At 42.9% G+C, this 22833-nt stretch overlaps 1 protein-coding gene across 6 annotated transcripts; it reads right to left on the reverse strand.

The window, feature by feature from the left end:
* Positions 1 to 1698: 1698 nt before the first annotated feature.
* Positions 1699 to 22741, reverse strand: EXD2 (exonuclease 3'-5' domain containing 2). 6 transcript variants are annotated; one of them, XM_061463266.1, is made up of 10 exons: positions 22489 to 22741; positions 21669 to 21783; positions 12117 to 12258; positions 10951 to 11207; positions 9800 to 9923; positions 8686 to 9011; positions 5659 to 5765; positions 5317 to 5452; positions 4213 to 4569; positions 1699 to 3068 (listed from the first exon to the last, which is right to left on the reverse strand). In XM_061463266.1, exons 1-10 carry the CDS (start codon positions 22598 to 22600, stop codon positions 2852 to 2854), a joined length of 1893 nt encoding a protein of 630 aa, XP_061319250.1. In that variant the 5' UTR covers positions 22601 to 22741; the 3' UTR covers positions 1699 to 2851. The 6 variants fall into 6 exon arrangements, with proteins under 6 accessions (XP_061319250.1, XP_061319251.1, XP_061319254.1 ...); XM_061463267.1 differs by lacking the exons at positions 21669 to 21783; positions 22489 to 22741 and adding an exon at positions 13826 to 13985 and having other exon boundaries at positions 12117 to 12523; XM_061463270.1 differs by lacking the exons at positions 21669 to 21783; positions 22489 to 22741 and adding an exon at positions 13826 to 13984.
* Positions 22742 to 22833: the final 92 nt, after the last annotated feature.

Raw genomic sequence — 22833 nt, forward strand, 5'->3', positions numbered from 1 at the left:
GGAGGCAAGTGCTGCAGGGAATTCCTACTTTGGGCAAACTTAGAAATATAGATAAGTAACAGAAAGAAAAACTCCATGTTGTGAAAGCCAGTCCACACAAAGAGCCATGGCACTTCTCTCCCTTTGCAGACAGATGTGCATGGTTTAGTGCAGGAGGTAAGATAGTTGGGGCAACCTAGATGAATGCTCAGGTTGAGCAAAATCGAAGTTTTTTTATTTCAAAAATGTAGATCTGTAGCCATCATGACTGACCAGCACGACCAGGCCAGGACAGCACCTGAATCCACTGAAAGCCTCAGAAAAACAATTGAAATGTATCTGAGCAAACTTGTTATCACATTGCTTAGAAGTACAGTACTGCTGCCAGCACGGGCTCTTCCACAGCTGACCTCTGACAGACAGATCAGGGAAGGCACTGGAAAGAGAAACCCAAAGGGTGAAATCCAGGTGTTACTGTAAGAAACAATGGACTCATAAAGACAGGGTAAGATACAGGAAAAGATAGGTATGTGAAGAAGAAAAAAAGAGCTTCAACAGTGGTAAGTCTGGTTAAAAGAGCAAATTTTTACTGAATGCAATAATTAGTGATGAAGACATACAAGAAAGTTTTACCTATATATCAGCAGAAAATTTTAAATCACAATCATATAAAAATAATCTTTTCCTGCGCAAGAAATGTATCACTTCGCCTCCTCTTCCAGGTTGACTTAAAATGATGCAAGTTGAAGGATACCTTACAAAAAACAAAGAACTTTAGTTAATAAAATATTTATAAAGGAAGTTTCCCTTGCAAATTTCTGAGCAAGTTATTTGGAAAAAAATAAACCACAAAACTCTAGAATGATACCACTGACTCCTTTAAATTTAGAGAACCTCTAGTCCAATACTTGTCTCAACAAACAGAAAAAACAGCAGCCCTGTGGTCAGCCCATCAGTTCCATTAAACAAGGACAGCTTTATCAGAAGTTTCAGCATCGGAATAAAGAGAGAAAAAACAAGCAGAATGAAGAAGTGAGATGGACACCTTGTACTCTTGATTGTTGAAAAGGAGTTCTTCTGAGCCATGCAACAAGCTCCTACCACTGAAATGGCACTGAAGACAGGAGATAGCACTATCTGAACACTTCTCAAATTGCTTTGGAGAGAAATAGTTTTATTCAAGCTGCTGTTGTAGACAGGAGGTTCTTGCTGAGATTATAATCAGCTGTGTGAATGAGCACAGAGACAGATTTGGTTAGATAAGCTTTCGTTAAGACCTGCCAGTGATAGAGGAAAGGAATAAAATTGCCCTTATAATGAAAATGGTCTTATTTGCAGCTCTGTGATAAGTAGTACTTATCATGAATCTTTGATTCCTTGTGCTCAGGCTGCTACTGCAGCTCCTCTGGGATGGCATTAATGTACCATTTCTTTACGGCTCCTACTTATCTCAAAAGGTCTCTGTTTACAAACAGGTTTTTCACCCCTGGCTTGTAAAATTTCTTGAACTATCTGATACGGGAGAGTTTCAGCTACAATCACTGCAGGTCCAGGATTCTGCCCAAATTTATACTAAAATATGGATCAACTGTGCTATATGCAGTAGTGTCAAGTATGACAAGGGTTTTACTGAAACTTCTTTAGAGAGACCTATAAAAGTTGAGCATAGCTTCATCAATCAGGGAAGAACACTCATGCAATCAAAATCATCACAAGTGATTTCACAGAAAAGTGTATGTATTTTTTAAAAGTTATATATAATTAAGGTCTAGTACCATTTAAAAAACATTAATAATTAAGAAAGTCAGACAACAGCACATTTAAAAAATGACAGTAATAATTAGCACATACTAGCTTATATTTTCAAAGCATTTTATAAAAACATTAACTCCTTAAGCCCCACAACAATCTTGTGAGATAGGTAAGTATTACTAGTCCCATTTTAGAGACTGGGAAACAGGCATGGAGAGAAGATGACTTGCTCACCACCACACACATCAAATCCAGGAACAGAACACCAGATTCTTGAGTTTTCTGCCACACGTGGTCTGACCTCTTAAAAGATGCTGGTATTTAAATGAAATTTGTTTCCTCTCATCCTTTTAAGACCCCTGACCTCACTTCAGTCTGATACGAAAAGGTACCCAGCAAGACCCATTTGTGACAGACAAGTGGAATTAGGGAAGAACATTTTTTCTATACATTGTGTGTTGTTGGAAGCTATTTAAGAAAACACTTGACATGGGTGGTTTCACACTGACAGAGTCGGAATGTCTCTTCTCATCAGGCACCTGTCACCACGAAACTCACTGAGGCCTATATCTGCAGTTCTGATACAGCTCAGAATTTGCAAAAAAAGGTAAAGTTTCTTTGCCACTTCCAAACAGGAACCTCTTTATGGCAGGCAGTCTCCTCCAAGAACTCCTCATATGAGTACAACTGCACTGAAAGCAAAGAAAGACTTTTAAATCAGGAGATTCTCAAGGTCTCAAGGGCGCAGATATACCTGCCAGAAAACCTGGGAAATGTTCATATATTGTGTTCTGTGTTAGGAGAAATGGTCTGGAGGTATCAGACATCCTGAGGGCTACAAAATAACTCTCCATAGTAACTTTGAGAAGACAAGTTCCCTTAAGCATATCACTCTTGCACTGAATTAGTCAGTGACAGACCAGGATTAAAAAAAATCTCAGCCAGCTGAAAATTCAAGTCAATGGATTTAACTCTATAAGATGCCAAATCTGGCAGACCTACTGCTGCCAGTTTGCAAACCCAGGCCCAGATGTTAGCGGAGACATAGAAGTAAAAACAGTTCTTCCACCTTCAGTTACATATGTCCATTAGACACTATCTAGAGTCTTGGAAGTTAGATTCACGACAGCTCAATCTGAAGATCCTCCCCATACTTTCGGATCAGCTTCATGTGGTTATGGTCTACTGACCACTGCTCTGGAAGGTGCTTAGGCTGCATGTTGTCCAAGAAATGCTGCCGCCAGCGTCTCTCCAACTGGATAAGGGAGCGCAGGCCTCCTTTAGCAAAACACTGCACCACCTTCAGTCCATGTGGCATGTAGCTCTCATTGCAGATCCTGCCAGGACACAAGCAGAGTTTATTTTCACACAAAGCTCACTGTCAGACTCTAAACCTGTCTCCAGTGAACAGCAAGACACTGAAGATACTTTCAGCTGTGGAGCTTAATTACAGACACATGGTAAGCAAACCAAGAGGGAGAGTTTCAAGCTTTGCTTCAATGCCAGACTGCTTTCTGGAACACTGTTACACTGGGAAGCTGGCTTCTTTGAACTGAGAAAGTGTTCCTCTTTTATAGCAAAACTAAACAAAGCTCTTTAGCTCCATTACAAGCTCCTCAGGAGACAGACTGCAAATTTCTCAAGTCAAGAACCATATGAGACTACAGAGCCCTGATTCTGCCTCTGAATTCCCTGCCTGGATAGGTTCTGAGTTGCAACATTGGCACATTACAAACAACAGTAAGTATAAAAAAGAGAAAACACTGACTTCATGCAGAGACAAGGTACTAGTTAAAAAAACATATTTGGAGAGGCTTTGAGAAAGAGAGAAGACTTCTGATATGACTGTCTTTCAGTTTCCCTCCCTGATATCTGTGCTTCAGAAGAAGTAGAAAACAGTGGAAGGAAAGATGGAGAGCAAGAATGGAAGGAGATAGCTGGAAGAGAAAGGGAAAGACGGGAAGAAACAAGAGCTGCAGTTCACAGACCATTGCTGGGTTGAGAAGGGAGGAAAACAAATATAGAGTAAGAAATGCAAAATGTTCTTGTCTGCTTAGAGCCTTAGGCTACAGCACAATTACCTTCTTCTTATCCTTCCTTTCTAGTTAAATGTATCAAAGTACTATAAATCCAGAAATAAAGTTATGCTTTTAAAGGTTCATTTTTCCTGTTCAGATAAACTCCTACTAGTCTCAAATTCAGACACTCCTTAACCTGACACCATTATTTTAGGGAAGATATCCCAATACCAATATCCCAAGGAGACCAGCACTGGGTTTTGTCCTATTTTCATTAAAAGGCCTGGGGGGGAGGGGAAGGAAGTCAACATGTGTGATCCTGAGCTCTGCACATCCTGTTGGATTTTCTTTGTTTTGCTACAGTAATATTTACCCAAGGCTCTGTATGTAGATAACTTTTTGTTGAAGCTACATGCCAACATAAATGACTAATGTGTTACTTCTACTGATGGGCTTGTTGTACCTGGTTTCCAGACCAGCTGCTTCCTGGAGCATCTCTGGGGTGACTCTCTCTGTGTTAAAAAAGTCCTTGATGCTCTGCAAAAGTTCGGCCCTTCGGGGGTCAGGCAGGCCATCTGCATTCAACAGGGCTCGGGCCCCGGAGCGCACTTGCCTGCGCAGAGGGTCCTCCATCAGACGTACACCTTCCTCAGAGCCAATGGGTGCACCAAACTCCTCAGCCAGCTGCTGCTTGAGGTGGTTATCATAGTAATTGGAGATGGCATGGCAGGATGTGCAGAGTAGGAGCACATCGTGGGAGTTATGGTCCTTCATCTGGATAGGGAAGTGTCTTCTGTATTCGTGAGGAACAATGTTTTTCCTAGGGAAAACAAACCAGCCAGTTCATCACATTTGCTTGGACCTGTTACTTCCCCTCCTGGCCCACAAAGGGTCAACTAATACTAAAAGTCTGGAAAACTAAGATCATTGGGGTCAGGACCCTCAGTGCAGCTATGCAACTTCTTTTGATCTGTACTTTTCTCTACAGGTTTTCTGCATGTTTTTTTTTCCTCCAAAAATTCACCATTTTCATTTTTTTTAAAAAGTGATTCATACTGTAAAAAAGTTAATTTAAAATAAAGCAATGCTCTATAAGAAGCATACCTCCCACCTAAACAGTAGTAGCTGCAAACACAAAATGTCACCCGTTGTGACCTCATAGGCTTCAGGCTCACCTGAACCTTTCAAAAGTTAAGGATTAAGTAGTGGAAGGAATACTACAGCTATTTTCAGAAGGGGATGCCATCACAACAGTGGGTGTTGGCGTACTGCTGCCCCTGTCATTCAGGCTGCAGCATGTACATGTTCCATATACTTTGTTCTGTCCTGATACTGGAGAAAGACTGATACTTCCTGCCTCTGTAAGAGGAGGAAAGGTTGGATTGTTCACCATCAAACTTACCCAGACACATACAACTACAGAGCATTCGAGTAGTGATAGCCTATCCAGGATGTGTACAAGCATGATGTTTCAGGTGCTAATCAAGCTTCTGGGTTACAAATGAGGTGCAGACCTCAGTCCTGCTTTAAAAGATGCATTTTTCTCCTTTCCCACTAAATAACTCACCGGATATAGGATTCTCTCTTGCCACATACAACACACAGGTTCTCTTTGACTGTTAGATAATAATCAACTTGAGACTCAGGACGCCCCGAAGGCTCAAACCGCAGCTTCACAACAAATGGGTCTGTGCTAACTAGCTCTGAAAGGGTAAAGGCAAACATAGACTATTCAGACAAATTCATACTTGAGAGCTAAAATAAAGATGCTAAAACATAAGAGTCAACCTAGTGAATCCCCAACAGTATTTCCAATAAGAAAGGATATAAAAAAATTATGCCCAGTTACCTAAGAAACAACAACAAGCATCTGTATTTCAAATACCAACAGGAAAACTGGTATGCCCACCTCCAATCCCCTTGTTCAGATACCACTGAGCCTTCTTGCGATCACAAGTGCAGAGGGGTTGTCCATCTGGAGCATGCAGGAAACAGTTGTCATACAGTGGAGATTTCCTATGAAACAAAGGCAGCATTACGGCAACTATAATAGCATGCCAAAAAAAAAACCCAGAGCTCTCTATAGCCATGTGTTCCACACTGCAATTCCTGCAAGCTTCTCCAAATCACAGGAGTGCCCCTAAACACACACTCAAGGCTGTTGAGCACCGCACAGGTATGGCAGTATCCTCCCCACCAATCCATAACCATTAGTAGGGGGTGTGATGGCTGCATCCAGCTTACCCAGGACATTGGGAGATGTATAGTAACATGGTAGCCAAGGGCTCTCTGGATCAGTCACCCAGACCTCTTGCTGGCATGCAAAGATAAGTCAATCCTCTTACTTTATAGGGGACAGGCCAGAGCCTGTTGAGCATTCCTGCATGGCAGCAGACTGCACAACAGGATCTCCCCTTGAGTAGGGATGCCCCTCAAGGTTACTCCCTGAGGTTGAGATTCCTTGCACCAGCAGATTCTCAGTAAGTGATGAATAACATGCTAGACTTGAAATTTTAGCTCAGTGATATAAAGGATTGATTGCACATACATAATCTTTTAGATGCAAACCACTGATCAAGTCTGGGACTAGGATGGGATGCAGGCACATTTACACTCCTCTCTGAGAAAGAGTTTAGAAAGCAAAGGGATCCTTTTTGAACCTCATCACTCAATGAGAGGGCCTTGTTGAAATTTTGTCTGACCCTGTCCTCTCTGCCAGAAATAATCAAGTGTACCTTAACATTGAAACTTGTTAAAACACTGTTGCATTTACCACTTAACTTTGTTAGCTTACTGTTTTATATCAATAATTGCTGCTTCTCTCTTATGAGTCCAGAGCATGACTCCATCCGTGATAACAGACTGCTGGTAAGGGAAGCAGAACATCTAAAAACTTACCTGGGGTTCACCAACTGACTGTAAGGTGCCTTTGCTCTCCTGCTACCACCAGAATTGCAACTCTGAATCCTAGTTTTCAAGAGCTGCCATTAATAATGACAGCATTAAAAAAAAAAAAAGGCAAAACAAACCAAAAAAACAACCAACGAACCAACAAAAAAGTACATTAGAAAACAAAACAGAATTGAAGTCGGGAAGGACAATGACCTAGAGTAAGCTCAAATTGTGTCAAACTATAGGCAAGGAAGTTTCAAGGATCAGCTGCCTTAGCCCATATTTTAATATTTTATTAAGGTGACTTTTCCAAAACTTAGTGTGAACAGCAATTACTTCATTCATCCAGGAGAAATGCTCCAAAAAGGCTCTTGCAGCACTGGGAACTCAAACACACATGTCCTTGCTAACAACTAAGCTGAGCTGAGGCCCTCTGAAACATGTATGCCTACCGTTAGTGGTGAAAAGCCCTGTTTGGGCAGCCTCTGGTGATTTGTGGCAGTGTGTGGAAGGGTTACATTTTGCAGAAAATATTTCCTTACTCTAGCAACCTCCTTCAAACAAAAACAGAATAGGGGAGCTGGCTGGGCTCCAGGACCACTGGAAGGAGCTGTCCAGGGATAGAGACAGGTCACAGCACACTGCAGAAAAGTTTCCTTTCTTCTCTTCAGCAACAATGTAGAAGGAAGTACTCAGCAGTGCACCACCAGATAAAAGGGTTGATTCACAGGCTATGTAATGAGACAAAAAGGATTTCTTCTAGGTCCATGGGGATAAAAAACTCAACAAAACAACAATACAGGAGGTCTCCTTCCACTGAACATTGATCAGCTCAATCACCATGATAAGTATTTCCCAACTCAAAATGAAACAACATTAGAACTGAACAGGCTTATAGACAGAGAGAGTGGAAAATAACTTTTGAAATCACATCTAGTTGTACTACAGACCAAAGCCACACTGGCAGAGATGCTATAAAAACCAGTGAGTCTACAGATCTCTCATGAAGTCAAGCATGGTTAAAAATAATCAACAAGCAAACATGAGGAGATCTCAATGTAGGCTGGAATGCAATTTTGTTTAAATTTTAATCCTCTTATGAGGTGCAGTCCTTCTGTTCTGTTTGACGCAGGCTCCAACTTAAAGAATAAATAAATCTGGATGGACTTGCTGTATATAACACAATACCATTAATGACTGCTAATGAAATCAATATTATTGACTATATCAAAATGTCTCCATTGCCAATCCAATAAACTGGAAAAGGAGAAAACAAATATTAGAATGACTGGTTTTCTTTCCAAATGGTAATTACAATTTTAGTTTCCACATCCAGTGATAAATTTTATTACAGACTGTATCCAAACAAAACCAAACATGCTCGCTCTCTGCATCTCCCACTGCATTGAGCTTAAAGAGACTTCTCCAACTTGTTTTAATTTAATAGTGACTGAATTAATTACCAAAAGGCCATAAGAATTTAGGATTTGTTCCACAAAATTGCCTGCAGGACAGGGATCCTGAATCCAGCAACAGCTCCCTCTGCACGGCCAAAGTAATAGTTTTCCCTTCTCCATCTCCTTGGCCAACACAGCAATGCAATGGTTTTATATTGCCACAGACTGTTCCTTCCTGGGCCCCCTAGCACCTCAAGTAATGTGTCTCACCCCTCGTAACCTTAGCTTTCTCCCTGAAGGAGACAAGGCACAGCTGTTTGGGCAGTAATTGCCACCCAGACTGCCAGCCAGCTGCTGCTGAGACTCTGCTCTCCAGCTAATGCCTCCACAGGAGAAGAAAGGGCAAAAGCTGAAGACAACCCTTCAACCTGCTCATGACCTAGTACAGATCCAAGTCCTGCCTCCGCTTTCAATACCACCTCTAGAGGGAAATGAGAAAAAAAGAAACAGGATCTGGGTCCCATGACTGTTAGGTCCTGTGTTTGCTTTCCCAGCTCCTATTATCCACTTCTGTTTAATAGAGCATGATGCATCATTCGAAGTTTTCCATCTGCAGTGCAAAGAGTAAAATGAGGTCACAGACTTACCGTGCAGAATATCCCACACCCAGAGGCTTTCTTTTCTGCCTTCGTGGATCTCTCACTTGCTGACTGCCAGCAGGCTGGCCATGCACTGCAGACTTCCGATTCTTTGTTTTCTGAGGGGAACGTCCCTCTCCATTCTTCTCCTCTCCTGTGCTGCCACTCTTTCTTCCTTTAAAAGGAATATCCACCAAGCCCCGGCATTTACTCACTGCTTTTTCCCAAGCAGCAAGAGAGTTTTCACCTTGAGAGATAGCAGGGAGGCTGGCAAATCCCAGCAAATGGAGGAACAGAGCCACTGAGACCTGAGCATCTCTAGCAGCATAGAGAACCTGCAGAAAAGTGTAGACATCAAGATACTGACAAACACCAAATGCTCCAAAACATTATCAGTCTTTAGCACTTAGCACAGTAAAGCCAGAAGCTGGATTTATTTTCACACAAGCTCTGGCAGCTGAGTGACACCTTCATAACATCACCACAACCCACATTTTTAGGGTCAGTGAGACCTGAAATACTCATGGGTGGCCCAAGAAACTGCAAAGGACTAATTAAAGTCAGCCGCGCCTTATGCACTCTCCCACTCCATCAAGCCCCTCCCAACGAATAAAAAACTCCCTTTTGACATACTGTCTAGGAATCATCAGTGTGGTTATTTATCCTGTCACTCCCTCTACCGGTCACTGATTTTCTACACATCTGCAGCTTGACTGCAAAGAAAATTGGCAATCAGGGAAGCATAACGGACTAGATATGGTAAACAAGGCTTCCAGTTTCTAATATTGCACTGACTGCTATAGATCGAAGAAAAGAAAATAATAAAAAGGTGAGGTTTTTGAGTGCTTGAACACTTCTTCAAGGGATCTTCCCTAACAGATCTTTAAGGACTAAAGGAAAACAAGGGTCAAGAATTCCAGAACAGAAGAAAATTATCTTCGTGGAAAAGGAGGAAAATGCAAAATGCAAGGCACAGTCTGGAATTCAACTTCAGACCATAGACACATATTAGGTTTTGAGGCAGAACTTGAAGAAGGCTTGGATCTTCCTGTTCTAATGCCTCTTTTTCTACTAAGAAGGTTGCTTTTTCTCCCAAAACACTCAGTTGAAGTGGAAGACACACCTGATCTTGTGTCAGTTCTTCTGCCTCCCAGTTGCTGCAACGCACATGAGGAGACTTGTCAAGTGGGCAGTTCAGGACTTCTTCAGCTAAAGACTTTAGGCTAAGGCAGTGAGGTAGATCCTTCCTTGAGTTTAACAAAGAAAGTGAAACACACATATTAAAACCAAAACAATACATCCATGCAAATGCACACTGCCTCATACACCCTCAACCTGCCAGACACAATGCACATGATGCGTGACTCCCACTAAAACAGCACACAGCTGCCTGTAAGATCCACAGGCCCTCTCTCTCCCCTCTGTCCTTTCCTTTAGTAATTATCTACTGCCTGCTACATGCAAAATGGGCAAGGCTGGGAGTTAGTTGGTAACATTTAAGGCTGAAGTACTTGTCTTTGAACTACCCACTTCTGAACTAAGGAGGTCTGATGTAGAGTGATGGACCACCTGCCCCAGGGATTCATGAGGAATGTAACAGTCAGGAAAAATTCAGAGGAATCCTGGCCACTAGAGACAAGTCCATCCTCAGTGCTAAAAAGGCACCATCAGGTCAGCAAACCATGTTCCAGTACACCCAGGCATACATATACTGTATGTGAAGAATATTCCCAACTAAAACATTTTATTTAAGAAAGAATGAAGGATGAGGAAATGGCATCCTTATTATAACCTATCAATGGAAACATTGTTACTAAGAGAAAATTGGAGCTGGTTTATTTAGCCATTTTTCAAGAAACCCTGTAATTAAACAGTTACACTTGCATGCCCCTGGCACATTTACCTCATACTTCCAGGCCATGTATTCAAACATTTGTTGACATGGTGATGAGTCTCACTATGCTACATCACTGTGTCTGGTCTTCTTAAAAGCTGAAGCATGATACTCAGAAATTCCATAAGGGTATTCCATGAGAAGACTAACAGACACAATGAACATATGGAATCTTTGTGAAGATTTCATTTCCATTAAGACCATAGAACAGAACCATGGCATGTTCTTGGGCTCCAGCTGTCAGTGTCCACCCTTTAAAACCACTCTGAGAACTCCAGACCTACCTGCCTGCTACCATCCAGCATATGCAAATTACTTTACAAATATTTCCAACTCGGATGATGGCTCAAGCAGAGCTGCTTCTGTTTTCAGACACTCACCACTGTCTCATGGCTAAATAACGGAGATCCACACTCCCTTTGACTGGAAGACCATAATCATGAAGTAACTTGCAAGCATCTTCCCAACATCCTACTCCAACTTTCAACACAGCACTATCTGCCATGATGTCCAACAGGGTCTTTGGAATAGTCTGTCCACTGGCAACAAGCCTGGGCAATCGAACAAGAATGCAGAAGCCACTGGAAGAAGCCATCTGCAGGAGGGATACAGGATTTGCTTTTCCCTGCACAGATACCTGAAATAAAGACAAAAATCAGAGTCTGGGCTACAGTATGATTAGCAATGTTGGAGCTGGAACAAATTGCAAAACAGGCCACTGAAGATGGGCAATACCTATCAGTTTATAGTCATATGTTGTTACACACCTCTAAAACTTTACTGCAAATTATGTGATCTGCTTCACAGTATTACTGCTACCAAGCTACTTCTTGCCACATTCCCACAAAAGAAATTTTCCCCCTTTCCCCCTTCCCCCTCATAGCTGAGCTGGTAGAAGACATCAGACACATTTCTTAATCCACATCAGCACAAAGGCACCCACTACATAAATGTTTAATGGCAAACATTGTTTAACTGTGGCTTATACTTAAAGACCGTGTGGTGAATAAATTTCCAGCCAAAATAATGGCAAAGCCAGGATTATAAATGGCTCAAAGCCTGTTCTGAGAGTTCACACAGGCAAATGTACAAGCGGAAGAGGAACTTTGCCTTCTGGTAGCCCCAGCAAGTTATATCCACATATCAGTATTATCCTCCTTTTTGGATTTATTACTCTTAAGAATTTGTTTCTTAAGTATATAGCAGAATTTAAAATAGTGTAAACCCCAGTCACTTCCACTAAATCACCTCTAAAGAGATCTTGTACAAAACACATAATGACATACAATTATCACTATGTTTAGTAGTATTTATCACAGGAGTTCAGGAAAATACAACTAGTGAATCAGTAACTTGCAGCCAGCACACCTGAATGTAAGAACAATCAAAATCAGCAGCTACTTCCCTGCTGTCATGATAGATCATCCCACAGGCAATTTCAACAGTCAGTCCTGTTGTATCCATTTAAGGAAAGGAATCACTCCACCCTCAATGATTTCCCATTGCAATTTGCAATCCAAAGGAGAGGCGATTCTTGATCACTCACCCACTCACAATCAATTCCAAGCACTGGCCACTTCTCCAGCTCCTTCTTCAGCAAAGGTTCAGCATGATCCCACTCCTCCTGCTCTGAAACTACCATTACATCTGCACCAAGGATCCTCTCTACCCAGGAAAATGTGGAAGATCTGAAGAAGGAAAGCACCTCCTTACCCTCTGTCTTAATCAGTTTCTTGTCTCCTGAGTTTATAAATGCTTCCTCTCGCTGACTACTACAGCATGCTTTTCCTTTTCGACGCTGGGCTGCTTTCCACAAAACCAGCCCCCCCACAGCAACACCCAGCAGGGTTGCCAAAGTAATTGTCACTGCTGTTTGCTTGGGCATTTTCTTTATCCCCTTTTGACCCCTTCAGTTCATCTACTCAAAGCGGCATTGTAGGATTTCATCACAGCCTGCAAAGAAAAATGAGAGAGGTGGAAGTTAAAGACAACTTAATGAAATGTGTTTAGAGATACTAAACACACCTACTGGTATCATAACAACGTTCAAGCCACAACTTGCAATCCTGATAGGAAAAGGACCAGGCCCCGCATTGACAGACTGGGGGTAAGAAGACGGACTGCTGTGGCAGTGGGCTGAGCAATACCATGAGACTGAATTGCTGCTGTTGATCACAGCACCAAAAACCTTAATAGGAATCCACTGATTTATACTGGTGCAACTGGATGCTTCCACAAATTGACATTCTGAAAATGAGCTAGCCAGGGCTATTATCAACATCCTTTAGCTCTGTTTGGGACCAGATCAATATAAAGCTAAACCTGGCAAAATTACTGCAGAATAAGCATGTCCGTTCATGCATTAGTAAATAATAGGCATTGTCCATTACATTCACATCCATACTAAGGTCAAATGGTTCTTCAGACATTGAAAAGCCCTAAAGAAGCAGCATCTATTTATAACATAGCTTTCCCTCTATCATACAGGAGCTCAGTTCCCTTTCAGTAAACTGGAATCAGTCCTGTCCCTGCATCCCCATCTTCCCACCCACCACGTTATTTTTAAAGGTCTGCCTTTACATGCTGTTTGACAGAAACAGAAGCTGGGGTGATGATGCTACTACAGCCCTGCACAACCACCACCAGCTTTCAGAGCATGGGCACAGACACCTGCCTGAATGCTTGCGAAGTCATGGATAATTTACTCACTTCTCAAAGCGAGTGAGAAGACCGAAAGCCATGAAGCCCACCCGCACCTATGGCCGGCCTCCCCCTCCGCAGGTCCAACAGCAGCTACTTCTTGGGAAAGCGGGGAATGGAGGCGTAGACAGCGACCTCGTCAGGTGAAGCCTCGATATAACAACACAGCCCCAGCGTGCGGGGCAGGCCGGGCCCCGGCCGCCAGCCGTGGGGATGGAGGAACGCGGCCCCGGGGCCCCCGGTGTGGCGAGCACGAGGTGCGGGGAACAGCCGGGAAGCAGGGCCGGGGCGCCCACGGAAAGAGCAGAGGGCTCCTCTGGATGCGGGCAGGTGCGGGCGGGCCACAACTCCCCTCAGCACCGGGGAAGAAGACGCCACCCGTTCCAGCCGTAGTCGGGGTTTTACAGGAAAGAGGCCCCGGTGCCGCCTCGGCGCGCTGCAAGCAGGCGGTGAGCCCTCCGGCCTGCTCGGCAGGGGCACCTGCCGGCGCGGCGCCACAGGACGCGGCCCGCCCTCGGGATGGGCACAAAACCCTCTGCCCTCTCCGCCCGGTACCTGCGTGTGTGCGGAACGGCCGTCTCCGGCAGCAGGAACCCTCCGCGGGGTAGTCGCCGCGCCCACCGGGAGGCTTAGAGAAGCGGAAGCTTCCTCTTTCCCGGCGGTGCGACCGTGTATGGGCGCCGCCATGCTGTACGGCAACCGCTGGCCGGGCGGCTGAGCCACGGTACCGGTCCGGCTTGCCCCGCAGCATCAGGCCACCTTCCGGTTGCCGAGCCCGCAGTGTGGGCTGCTGCCTCGGTCACTGAGGGCCCCCGCTCGTACCCGCGGGTTGAGGAGCTCTGTGGGCCACCAAGGCCCAGAGAGCACCGTGAGATAGATGGGCGAAGAGAAGGCTGCGGCGGAGGCTGTCTGCCGCTGAAATCAGCACTGACCCCCCGCCTCGGCCAGGAGCGGGCCCGCAGGGCAGCCAGAGCCGCCTCAAAGCCGGGAAGCACAGCCTGAGCCAGGGAAAAGGCAGCGAAGAACAAAGGCAGACCAGAAAATGAAAAGCAAATCATAGCCGCCTCTAAGGCAGCAAACTGGAAGAAAAAAAAAAAAAAAAACAAGGGGGGGGGGGGGGATAAAGTGGAAAAGACTAAGAGTTTAGCAGAGGAATAAGAGTGGCAAAGCTCGTGTCGGGGTGGAAATTTGTGAACTTAAGAAAAATGACACTACAACATATGGACCACGGGTATACAGCCAGCTGCCACCTTCAGGGTTATCATCATCAAGTCTTGAGGTCAAGATTGTCATAAACCAAACAATTTCCATCCCAAATTCCATTGCAACTAAAAAGGATCTGAGCACCCAATTTCTTTCTATTTTCCATTATTTCCCAATATTTGTGCTGTTAGAATCCCAGCTGGATGCATCTGATGAGACACTGAAACCACATGAAATACTGCTTTAAATTACTTAGACAATTTGACTGTCAGCATCAAATCTCGTTTTAACTTCACTGCTTGGAACGTAATCATCTCCCTAGCAGAGACTTGGCATTTAGCAGACAGATTGTCCAAGGGGGTGCAACAAAGCAGCTAATGGCTGTCTTCAGGGAAAATCTACAGCAGCAGTATTTTTTTCTGTCTGTAGGTGAATGCTTGCTCTCCTCCCCCACCCTCTTTTTTTTTTTCTAAAAATCTCAGGAATGAGGTAGGGACCAATTGGTACCAAATAAGGAACACAGCTGGTTTCCAGAAAGCTTCTCTAAGTTTTCTGGAATAAGAAAATACCTTCTCCCTATCAGAAATAAATTGACCAGGCCATTAGAGCTTAAACAGCTACTTATTCTAAGGACCTGGTCTAAACCAGAATGGTACAATCATGTCAGGTCACACTGGTGGTGGGGAAAACTTTGCCATTGACTTGTGTCTGTACTTAGAACGTATAAATGCTTTATACCTGAAAGTTACAGCTTTCAGGTAGTAAGTCTTGTTGCAAAGACCCTCAATCTTGCTGTACAATAAAGAAATTATTACCCATTTGTTTTATTTATCCACTGGGGTTATAAAGCATTGCAATCTCATCCAGTGCAGTAATCACATGTCTCTGGTTCGTTCTCCTCTTCAGGGGAGGTCTGCATCTGCCTTATGGTCACAACCTGGCCACAGCATCTCCATCCATTCTCTAGATCCAATCCAGCACAGACAGCTGATGAGCTGAAATGAACATCAGTGAGCAGAAGCCAGTGCTACACCAATGCTCATCACATGACTCATGCTCTGAAGAAAAGTGCTTCACCTGCATTCTCAGGAGAAAAAGCTGGAGCTGTCTGGCTGTAACATGAGTTCCCACAGTCAGATGGACATGTTCCTCCTTTCTTCCATTCACGCCTTCTCACCCCTTCCCAACATATAGTTCTTTGTTCTACAAGGTCATTGTAACCTAGCATAAACCTGGATGGCCATTTGGAAGGGTGGTCCCATGCTTCTTGTTCAACCTGATTGACTGTTCGCTCCCTCCTCCCTTGTTCCAGCATTTCTGTAATGACAGGGCCAGAGAATCAGGGAACTGATGCAGTTTACAACTAGTTTACAACTGATGCAGCTGTAAACTAGTTCAAGGGAAAAAAAAATCAACATCCATGGACATAACAGACATATTTCAAGGCCTAGATGACTGGAAGCGGACCCAGGAAGCCAATATGACTGGGCCCCAGGATCCAGCTGCCATGTTCAGGGGTAGGCAAGGCATTCTTACGAGAACTCTTACCAGAGCTCAAAATGAGCTCAGAATAGCAACCAAATCCAAACAAACCTGCAAGGTTTGTTCATAGCTGGATCTATTTGTAATAAACTGGCATCCACCAAGAAAAATAGGCCAGTGTTCCCTTTTACAGATTGCTTATTTTAGTTTCTAAGGTAATAGGAGCTTAAGTGTAAGGTTACAAGAGAGGAAAAGAGTTAAATACCTCAGCATTTATTGCACAGTGAAAGTTTCATAGAGAAGATGCTATGTAATGGAACCCTCAAGTCTAGCTTTTCTACAATAACAGGATTGCATCCTTGGCTGCTTTAAACCCTTTGTTTTTCATGGCATCACTGACAGAGTCCTGTAAACACAAGTCTCTTTGTGTCTTACTACCTACATAGCCATTTATTCAAGTATAAAGGTTAAATCAAAAATAAATTAAAGCAACTGATGCATGAGTGTACCCAAAGCCTGATGAGGACATTGCTGAAAATGAGAAGATAACCAAGTGAGTAAACACTAACTGGTGGTGTAGCCTGACTTATGAGAAATCTGCTGCAGCAGGTTACTGGAAACCTTTATGTGGTAAACAGCAAGAATTACTTTTCTTTCTCCCTCCATAGTTTGATCTGAGATCTCAGCAGAGGCCTCCATCAAAAGACTCATTTTTAGCCTGACTTCCCAAGGAAAAGCTTTTGCAATTATACTGTCTCTGTTGATGTTTCTGCCTGTGGGTCCCCTTTCTTCCCTTTCCTTGCCAAAAAAAAAGCATGTTTAAGCTGTTGCCTAATTCCATCTAAATTTGCACAAAGGTAACTTCTGTGAAATGCAAAGCCAAATGGATGAAACAGATACTAATAAAGCTGTCACAGATAAAGTGGCAAGCATGTGCAGACACTGCTTAATATACATATGAGAATCCACACAGCAGTGCCACATCAGGACAAATCCATAGGAAACCAGGCTTCACTTGTTCTGCTGATCACAGAAAAGAAAAAAAAAATATTTATAATTGCATTAGCTCATCCTTTAACAGGGAGAAGACCAAGGTAAATGACTTAGTGTTCAAAGGAAAATCAATGATCATAGAATATCAAAGGAAAGAGACTCCAGTCAAGACTCAAATTGCTGTTAGTAGACAATGAGCAGAGAGCTGCATGTAGTCCCCACTAGCTCATTAATAACCCTCTATTTGGGGCTCCATCCCAAGCTACAGAAGAAAGCCAAACTCACATTTCAAGTCTTAATGTGATTTATCATTCTTGTGTCCGTGCTAGGAACCCCATGACTACATATTCAAGCAAGTCATTCTGAGCAGGGTTTGTTTCAGCAGGGTTCGTACCAGCAAGACAGTAGGACTGCTTCTTTCATCAAAAAGTCAGAATGAGATCAGTTTCAATCCACTGTGAAGCCACATCCTAAAGGTGGAGTTTCATACTGCAACAAGGCAGACAGAAGATTCAGCTCCCATTGAAAAGGCCATTCTGCTTCCCCCTTCTACCTGTAGGCATTTTTCTACTGCCTTACTTCTGCAAACACTGGTGCCAGTTTGATTCAAGGAATTAAGCAAGCAGAAATCTAGCACAGCAAATAAATGGAGGCTTTTTTTTTTGGTTTAACTCCTTGAACTAGCTCACCATAGAGCCAGATCTCAGTGAAACTACATCCTAAACCAAAAGATGAACCAGCAGGAACTTATTGCAGGGATCTGACAGAGTTTGCAGGTTTTGCAAAGAATCTGAAAAAACTGATCAGAGGTGTGAGCTGCCAGACTGATCCCACGAGGATGAGTTGTATTAACACTGATCATCATCAACATATTTCTTCACTAATTGACAACTCTTTCATTGGTGATGTTGGAAGAGAGAGTGATTTCACAATTCCACTTCTTGAAAAGCTGCTTAAGTTACCCTAGTGGTTCAGTTCCAGAATGCACACTAAGTAAGCCTCACAGTTCCTGGGCAGCTAAGGTGATATCCCCATCTCCCAAAACTCCACTCCCAGCTGGGCAGTCCTGACTAGTCTGTGGTGATTTTGGCACTCACTGGGACGCTTCCATGAGCCAAATGAACTCAGAAAACCAACAGACAAGCGGGTCCAAAGAATAGCAACTTCAGCACAAAGAAAGGGACAGAACAAGTAGCCATAAAGATAAAGCCACCCTTCAGTGCCCACAAGTCATTAGGTGGGCTCAGCCACATGTTAAAGCAACATCTTTGGCTGACCAGCTCCAAGGCAGGGCATTTGAGAGAACAATGCTTTTTCTTCTGCCACTTTCTGGTCCCTAAAATTAGTAAGCAAAAGAAAAAAAAGATCAGAAGCCATCTAATTTCCACTGGAGGCAAAAAATTCCGTAAGAAAAAATCTTTTCAAAAAATTATATGGCTAAAATATGACAGTTTGTCGTGGTTTAAACCCAGCCAGTAACTCAGAACCACATAGCTGCTCACTCACTCCCCCCCCACTTCCTCCTCCCACACTCCTGGAGGGATGGGGTGATGGGGAGGAGAACTGAAAGAATGTAACTCCCACAGGTTGAGATAAGAACAGTCCAGTAACTAAAGTATAACACAAATCACTGCTGCTGCCACCAATAATAATGATAAGGGAATAACAAGGGAAGAGAATACAATCGCTCACCACCCGCCAACCGATACCCACTCTGAACCGAGCAGTGATCTAACCCTTCCAGGTAACTGCCCCCAGTTTATATACTGGGAATGACATGCTGTGGTATGGAATACCTCTTTGGCTAGTTTGGGTCAGGTGTCCTGTCCCTGCTTCCTCCCAGCTTCCCCTCCTCCCTGGCAGAGCATGAGATTCAGAAAGTCCTTGGTCAGAGTAAACATTACTGAGCAGCAACTAAAAACATCAGTGTTATCAGCACTGCTCCCAGGCTGAAAGTCAAAAACACAGCACTGCACCAGGTACTAAGAAGGAGAAAAATGTCTGCTACCTATGAACCCAGGACACAGTTGTCTTGGTTTACTCTGTTTACCCTCATTTTGTTTCCACTTCCTCTCAAAAAAAAAAAAAAAAGTATAAATAAATGCATACCAGCCTTGACTCAGCCCCACTTTCCTAATAACTGCTCACTTTCTCTCTTCTGGATTCACCCCACAGACATCAAACTACCAGTATCCAAACTTTCCCACTTCCACTATAGATTAACCAAAGCTATTCAGTAGTTCAACAGAGCTCCTCTCTGATCTGAGACAATCAACTATGCTTCACTTGATACCTTTTCTTTTTACCTATTTAAGCCTTCCTTCCAAGTATTCTTTGACAGACTCTCAAGAGAGCTGTATCCTTAGTCTTCTCCTTTTATCCTCCCACATTATTTCTGAGTTATCTCATCTGAAATACAAACACAACTAAAATCTCTGCAGATTTTTTACAGATCTGTGTCTTTCCCCAGAGCTATCTCTGTCTATCCAAACCCAAATCATAGCCTTTTTCTCTCTTCTGTGGATGACTAGCAGGAAGTTAAAGCTCAACAAAACTAGAACATGGTTCCTTCTCTTCACTGAAAGCCCTCTTATTATCTGCTTTGTGTGTATCATCACCAGTCTCCCTACCATTCAAGCTTGTATGTCAACTGACAGCTCTCACTGAAACCCCCAGGGTTTCACCCAGAGTACAAGTAAATTTTAGGCTTCTTCTACTTAGCTCTGCATTTCTCTAAGACAAAGTACTCTGATCCATCTGTGCAACTATAACGCCCTTACTTTGATCTCTTGCTCCCGTACTTAGACTGCCCCAGTATCTCTCCCTCCAGCATTAACCAACACAGCATGTAACAAAACAGCCATCAACTACTGTAAATGCCATGGTCTGACAACAGAGCAAGGCTGACTGTGGGCCTCCTATTAATGATCAAACACACCACAGCCATCCAATGGAAGCCACTAATGCAATTTAACTCATTCTGCCAATTCAAATTTGTTCAGAAAAAAAATGTTGAAGGGGTAATTTTGTACCCCAGCAGACATTAAAACCAGATCAGGTATTGTTGGTCCTTCCAGAGGCGGAACAACTTTGTACAGTGGGCAGAGGCTAATATGAGAGCAATGTGACACCATGGCCATACCTGATCAAAATCAACTTAGTACTGCTGGGTGACTGGACTATGCACAGCCTGAGAATTAGCAACTAATTTGGCAACTAGGAACCACAAGCCAAGATTGGTTACTCTGACCACATCACTTCTCTGTTTGAAGCATTCTGCTAGTTTCCTCTTCTGTGTTGCATCAAACATTATTTACTTAGCCTCTTTTCCAAGAGCATCTATAGGAAATCACCACCCTGTTCATTATCTCCCATTTCCTTTATAGCTGACTTCTCCGCTCTATTGCCCACTTGTTAAAAGTCCAGTCAAAATATGTCTGTGCTTTCCTTCATGATGCTTTTGAGGCATGGAGGAGACTAAGCATCCTACAGAATTAAGCTGCTCAAGTAGTCCAAACAGACCCTGACTTACTCTGACCATTGAGTTTGGCCAGACTCCATCCAATTTGGTTTGTGACATTCAGTCTCACTCCAGCACCCCATGTGCTACTATGTCAAACAGAACATAACTTGATGAAGTCCAATCTGTTTGGCTAAGTACTGTCTACACCTCAAGTCCACTCCAAGCTGCAGAAGATTCCTATTAAAAGCAGAAAAAGATGCTTCATTGGTACTACTTCAGCATGAGTCAGGTCAAGAGTGTGTGTGTTTTGAAGAGATTACAGCACTCTGGCATTATTAACACAGCAACACAACCTTTTCAAAGGAAAATGTTACCAGTATAGGTCATTATATTAATTTCTTTATATTCAAAATTAATTGAAACAAAAGAATCAGAGACTGAAAAGAATGCTTACCAACACTTAAAAAAAAAAACAAAAAACACAAAATCCTGTATGGTCATGTGAGAAAATACTGCATTTAGCAGAACAGATTGGCAGCCTTCTATTATTTTTCTTTCAAATTCTGACAACATATCATCTTCTTTCTGACTGCTTACAAATGTGCTTTTAAAAAACCCTCAGATAAATCCTTCCTGAAAAACCTAAGACTGGGGGTTTAGGAAATATTTTTATTTCTATTTGGCCATGTAAGTACACAGCTTTCCCAGAGACCGGATCTGGGACATGGAAAAAAAGCACTGAAGATTTTAGTGTGCTGCATTTCAAACGGAAGGCTCCTACACCTGTTTCTTTCAACACAGAAACCAAAGTTCTCCAATGTGAACAATACTTTAGGAAGGAAGGAAAAAAAAAAAGAACCACATGTAATAAAAGTGACAGCCACAGTGTTCAAGGCCAGGTTGGATGGGGCTGTGAGCAACCTGGTCTAGTGGAAGGCAGAAGGGGGATTGGAACTAGATGATCTTTGAGGTTCTTCCCAACCCAAACCATTCTATGATTTTATGATTCCGTACTGAATTTCTGGCCAGTTCTCAGATCATATATGATGATGTGTGCTGCATGAAAATGAAAGAAGAAAATGGAATGCAAACTGCTGAAGACAGTTCAGAGTCTTCAGGTAGAAAAAGCAATGCCACTTACCTACGTTGGGAATTCAGATGTGAGCAACAGTTTCAGTTATAATTGTAATGGTGCAGAATTTCATGGTATGAAAGCAGAAGAGCTATAAAATGTGATTTTATACCAATGCAATTTACCTATGTCTGAAGCTAGCGTAATAAACACAAATCCCGATGGACAGGGTCTTTGCCTCCCTATACTGAAGCTTGCTAGACATGTTACATAGCAATATTTGGCCATCAGCAACTGTAACTAGAAAAAAAACTTCATATAGCTCAGACACAGAAGAGATTTAACTGTTCCTCGTTTTCACTTTATATTAACATTGTTAATTATCATTCTAATAGAAAACAGTTAACAGAGTGTGTCTGGATATTCCTCTCAAATTATTAGCATACCTGTAATTAAGTTCTGGTATTTATACCTATTAATATCACATAGAAAAAAATGATATAAAAAGTTGAAATGTAACAGGTGTTCTATGTTTTTGTATTTTCTTTTTTTTTCCAATTTTCAATTGGAATTTAAATTTTAATTGGAAAAGTTTATCATTTGCTGTTATTACATGCTAAAAGTTAGCCTTGTAAACTAAAAAGCACGGTTTATAAGATTCCACTTTCTTTCTGTAATCTTAACCAAGAAGAATCCCAAAGCACTTAACTGACTCTCTATAATGCAATAATGTCAATTTCTACTGAAAAGCTGCCACTGGAACATGGCAACGATCTAACAGTACTCAGTCATGTTGCTACACCATGGTTTATGGCAGGAAGTTTTTTCTGCTAGTTTATTTTAAAGTTTGTAGACTCCTAATTCCCAGCAGGTGCAGTTTCACACAGAGAAGGTCAAGACTGGCAGGCTAATTCCTCACTTTCCAAAACTGTCTTCCCCAGGTACTGGTGCCAGTGGGGAGATACAGGCCTGAAAGTTTCAAGCTGCAGGTCCACGACAACTCACCTTGGGTGTAGGGAGTATGCAGCTGGACACTGCAAGAAGGAACTGGGGGCTCCAGGCTGCACCTAATGGATATCACACTTTGAGTGACACTACATTTGTCTTTACATGTCATCTGGTATTACCTGTGAGGGACAGGGTCCCGTGAAAGACAAAAGATGATTTTCCACAAACACAGGTTCTGGTGTGTTAAAGCAGTGAAGGACGACACAGATCACTTCCACCTGTTTAGCGGGTTGCCTTTTGGGGTTTTGTGGATACTGAAGTGTAAAACTGATCTGTATTTCCAACAGTCTCCTGAAGCTGCAGAAAAGGGGCAGCTCCCCTATTTTCAGTGTTAGTCGGGTG

Source organism: Pezoporus flaviventris, unplaced genomic scaffold (assembly GCF_033815535.1).
Source record: "Pezoporus flaviventris isolate CSIRO_AGI_PZ_B2104156 unplaced genomic scaffold, CSIRO_AGI_Pfla_v1 ptg000036l, whole genome shotgun sequence".
Taxonomy (NCBI): Eukaryota; Metazoa; Chordata; class Aves; order Psittaciformes; family Psittacidae; genus Pezoporus; species Pezoporus flaviventris.

What these genes read in the sequence shown, in the direction of transcription:
- EXD2 (XM_061463266.1), bottom strand. Translation starts at nt 22,600, where the DNA reads ATGACATGTAAAGACAAATGTAGTGTCACTCAAAGTGTGATATCCATT. An exon ending in TACGCTAGCTTCAGACATAG is followed by an intron (nt 12,259 to 21,668) that starts GTAAATTGCATT and finishes TTCCTTCTTCAG; the next exon opens with ATCTTCCACATTTTCCTGGG. An exon ending in GGTGTGGGATATTCTGCACG is followed by an intron (nt 5,766 to 8,685) that starts GTAAGTCTGTGA and finishes TTTGTTTCATAG; the next exon opens with GAAATCTCCACTGTATGACA.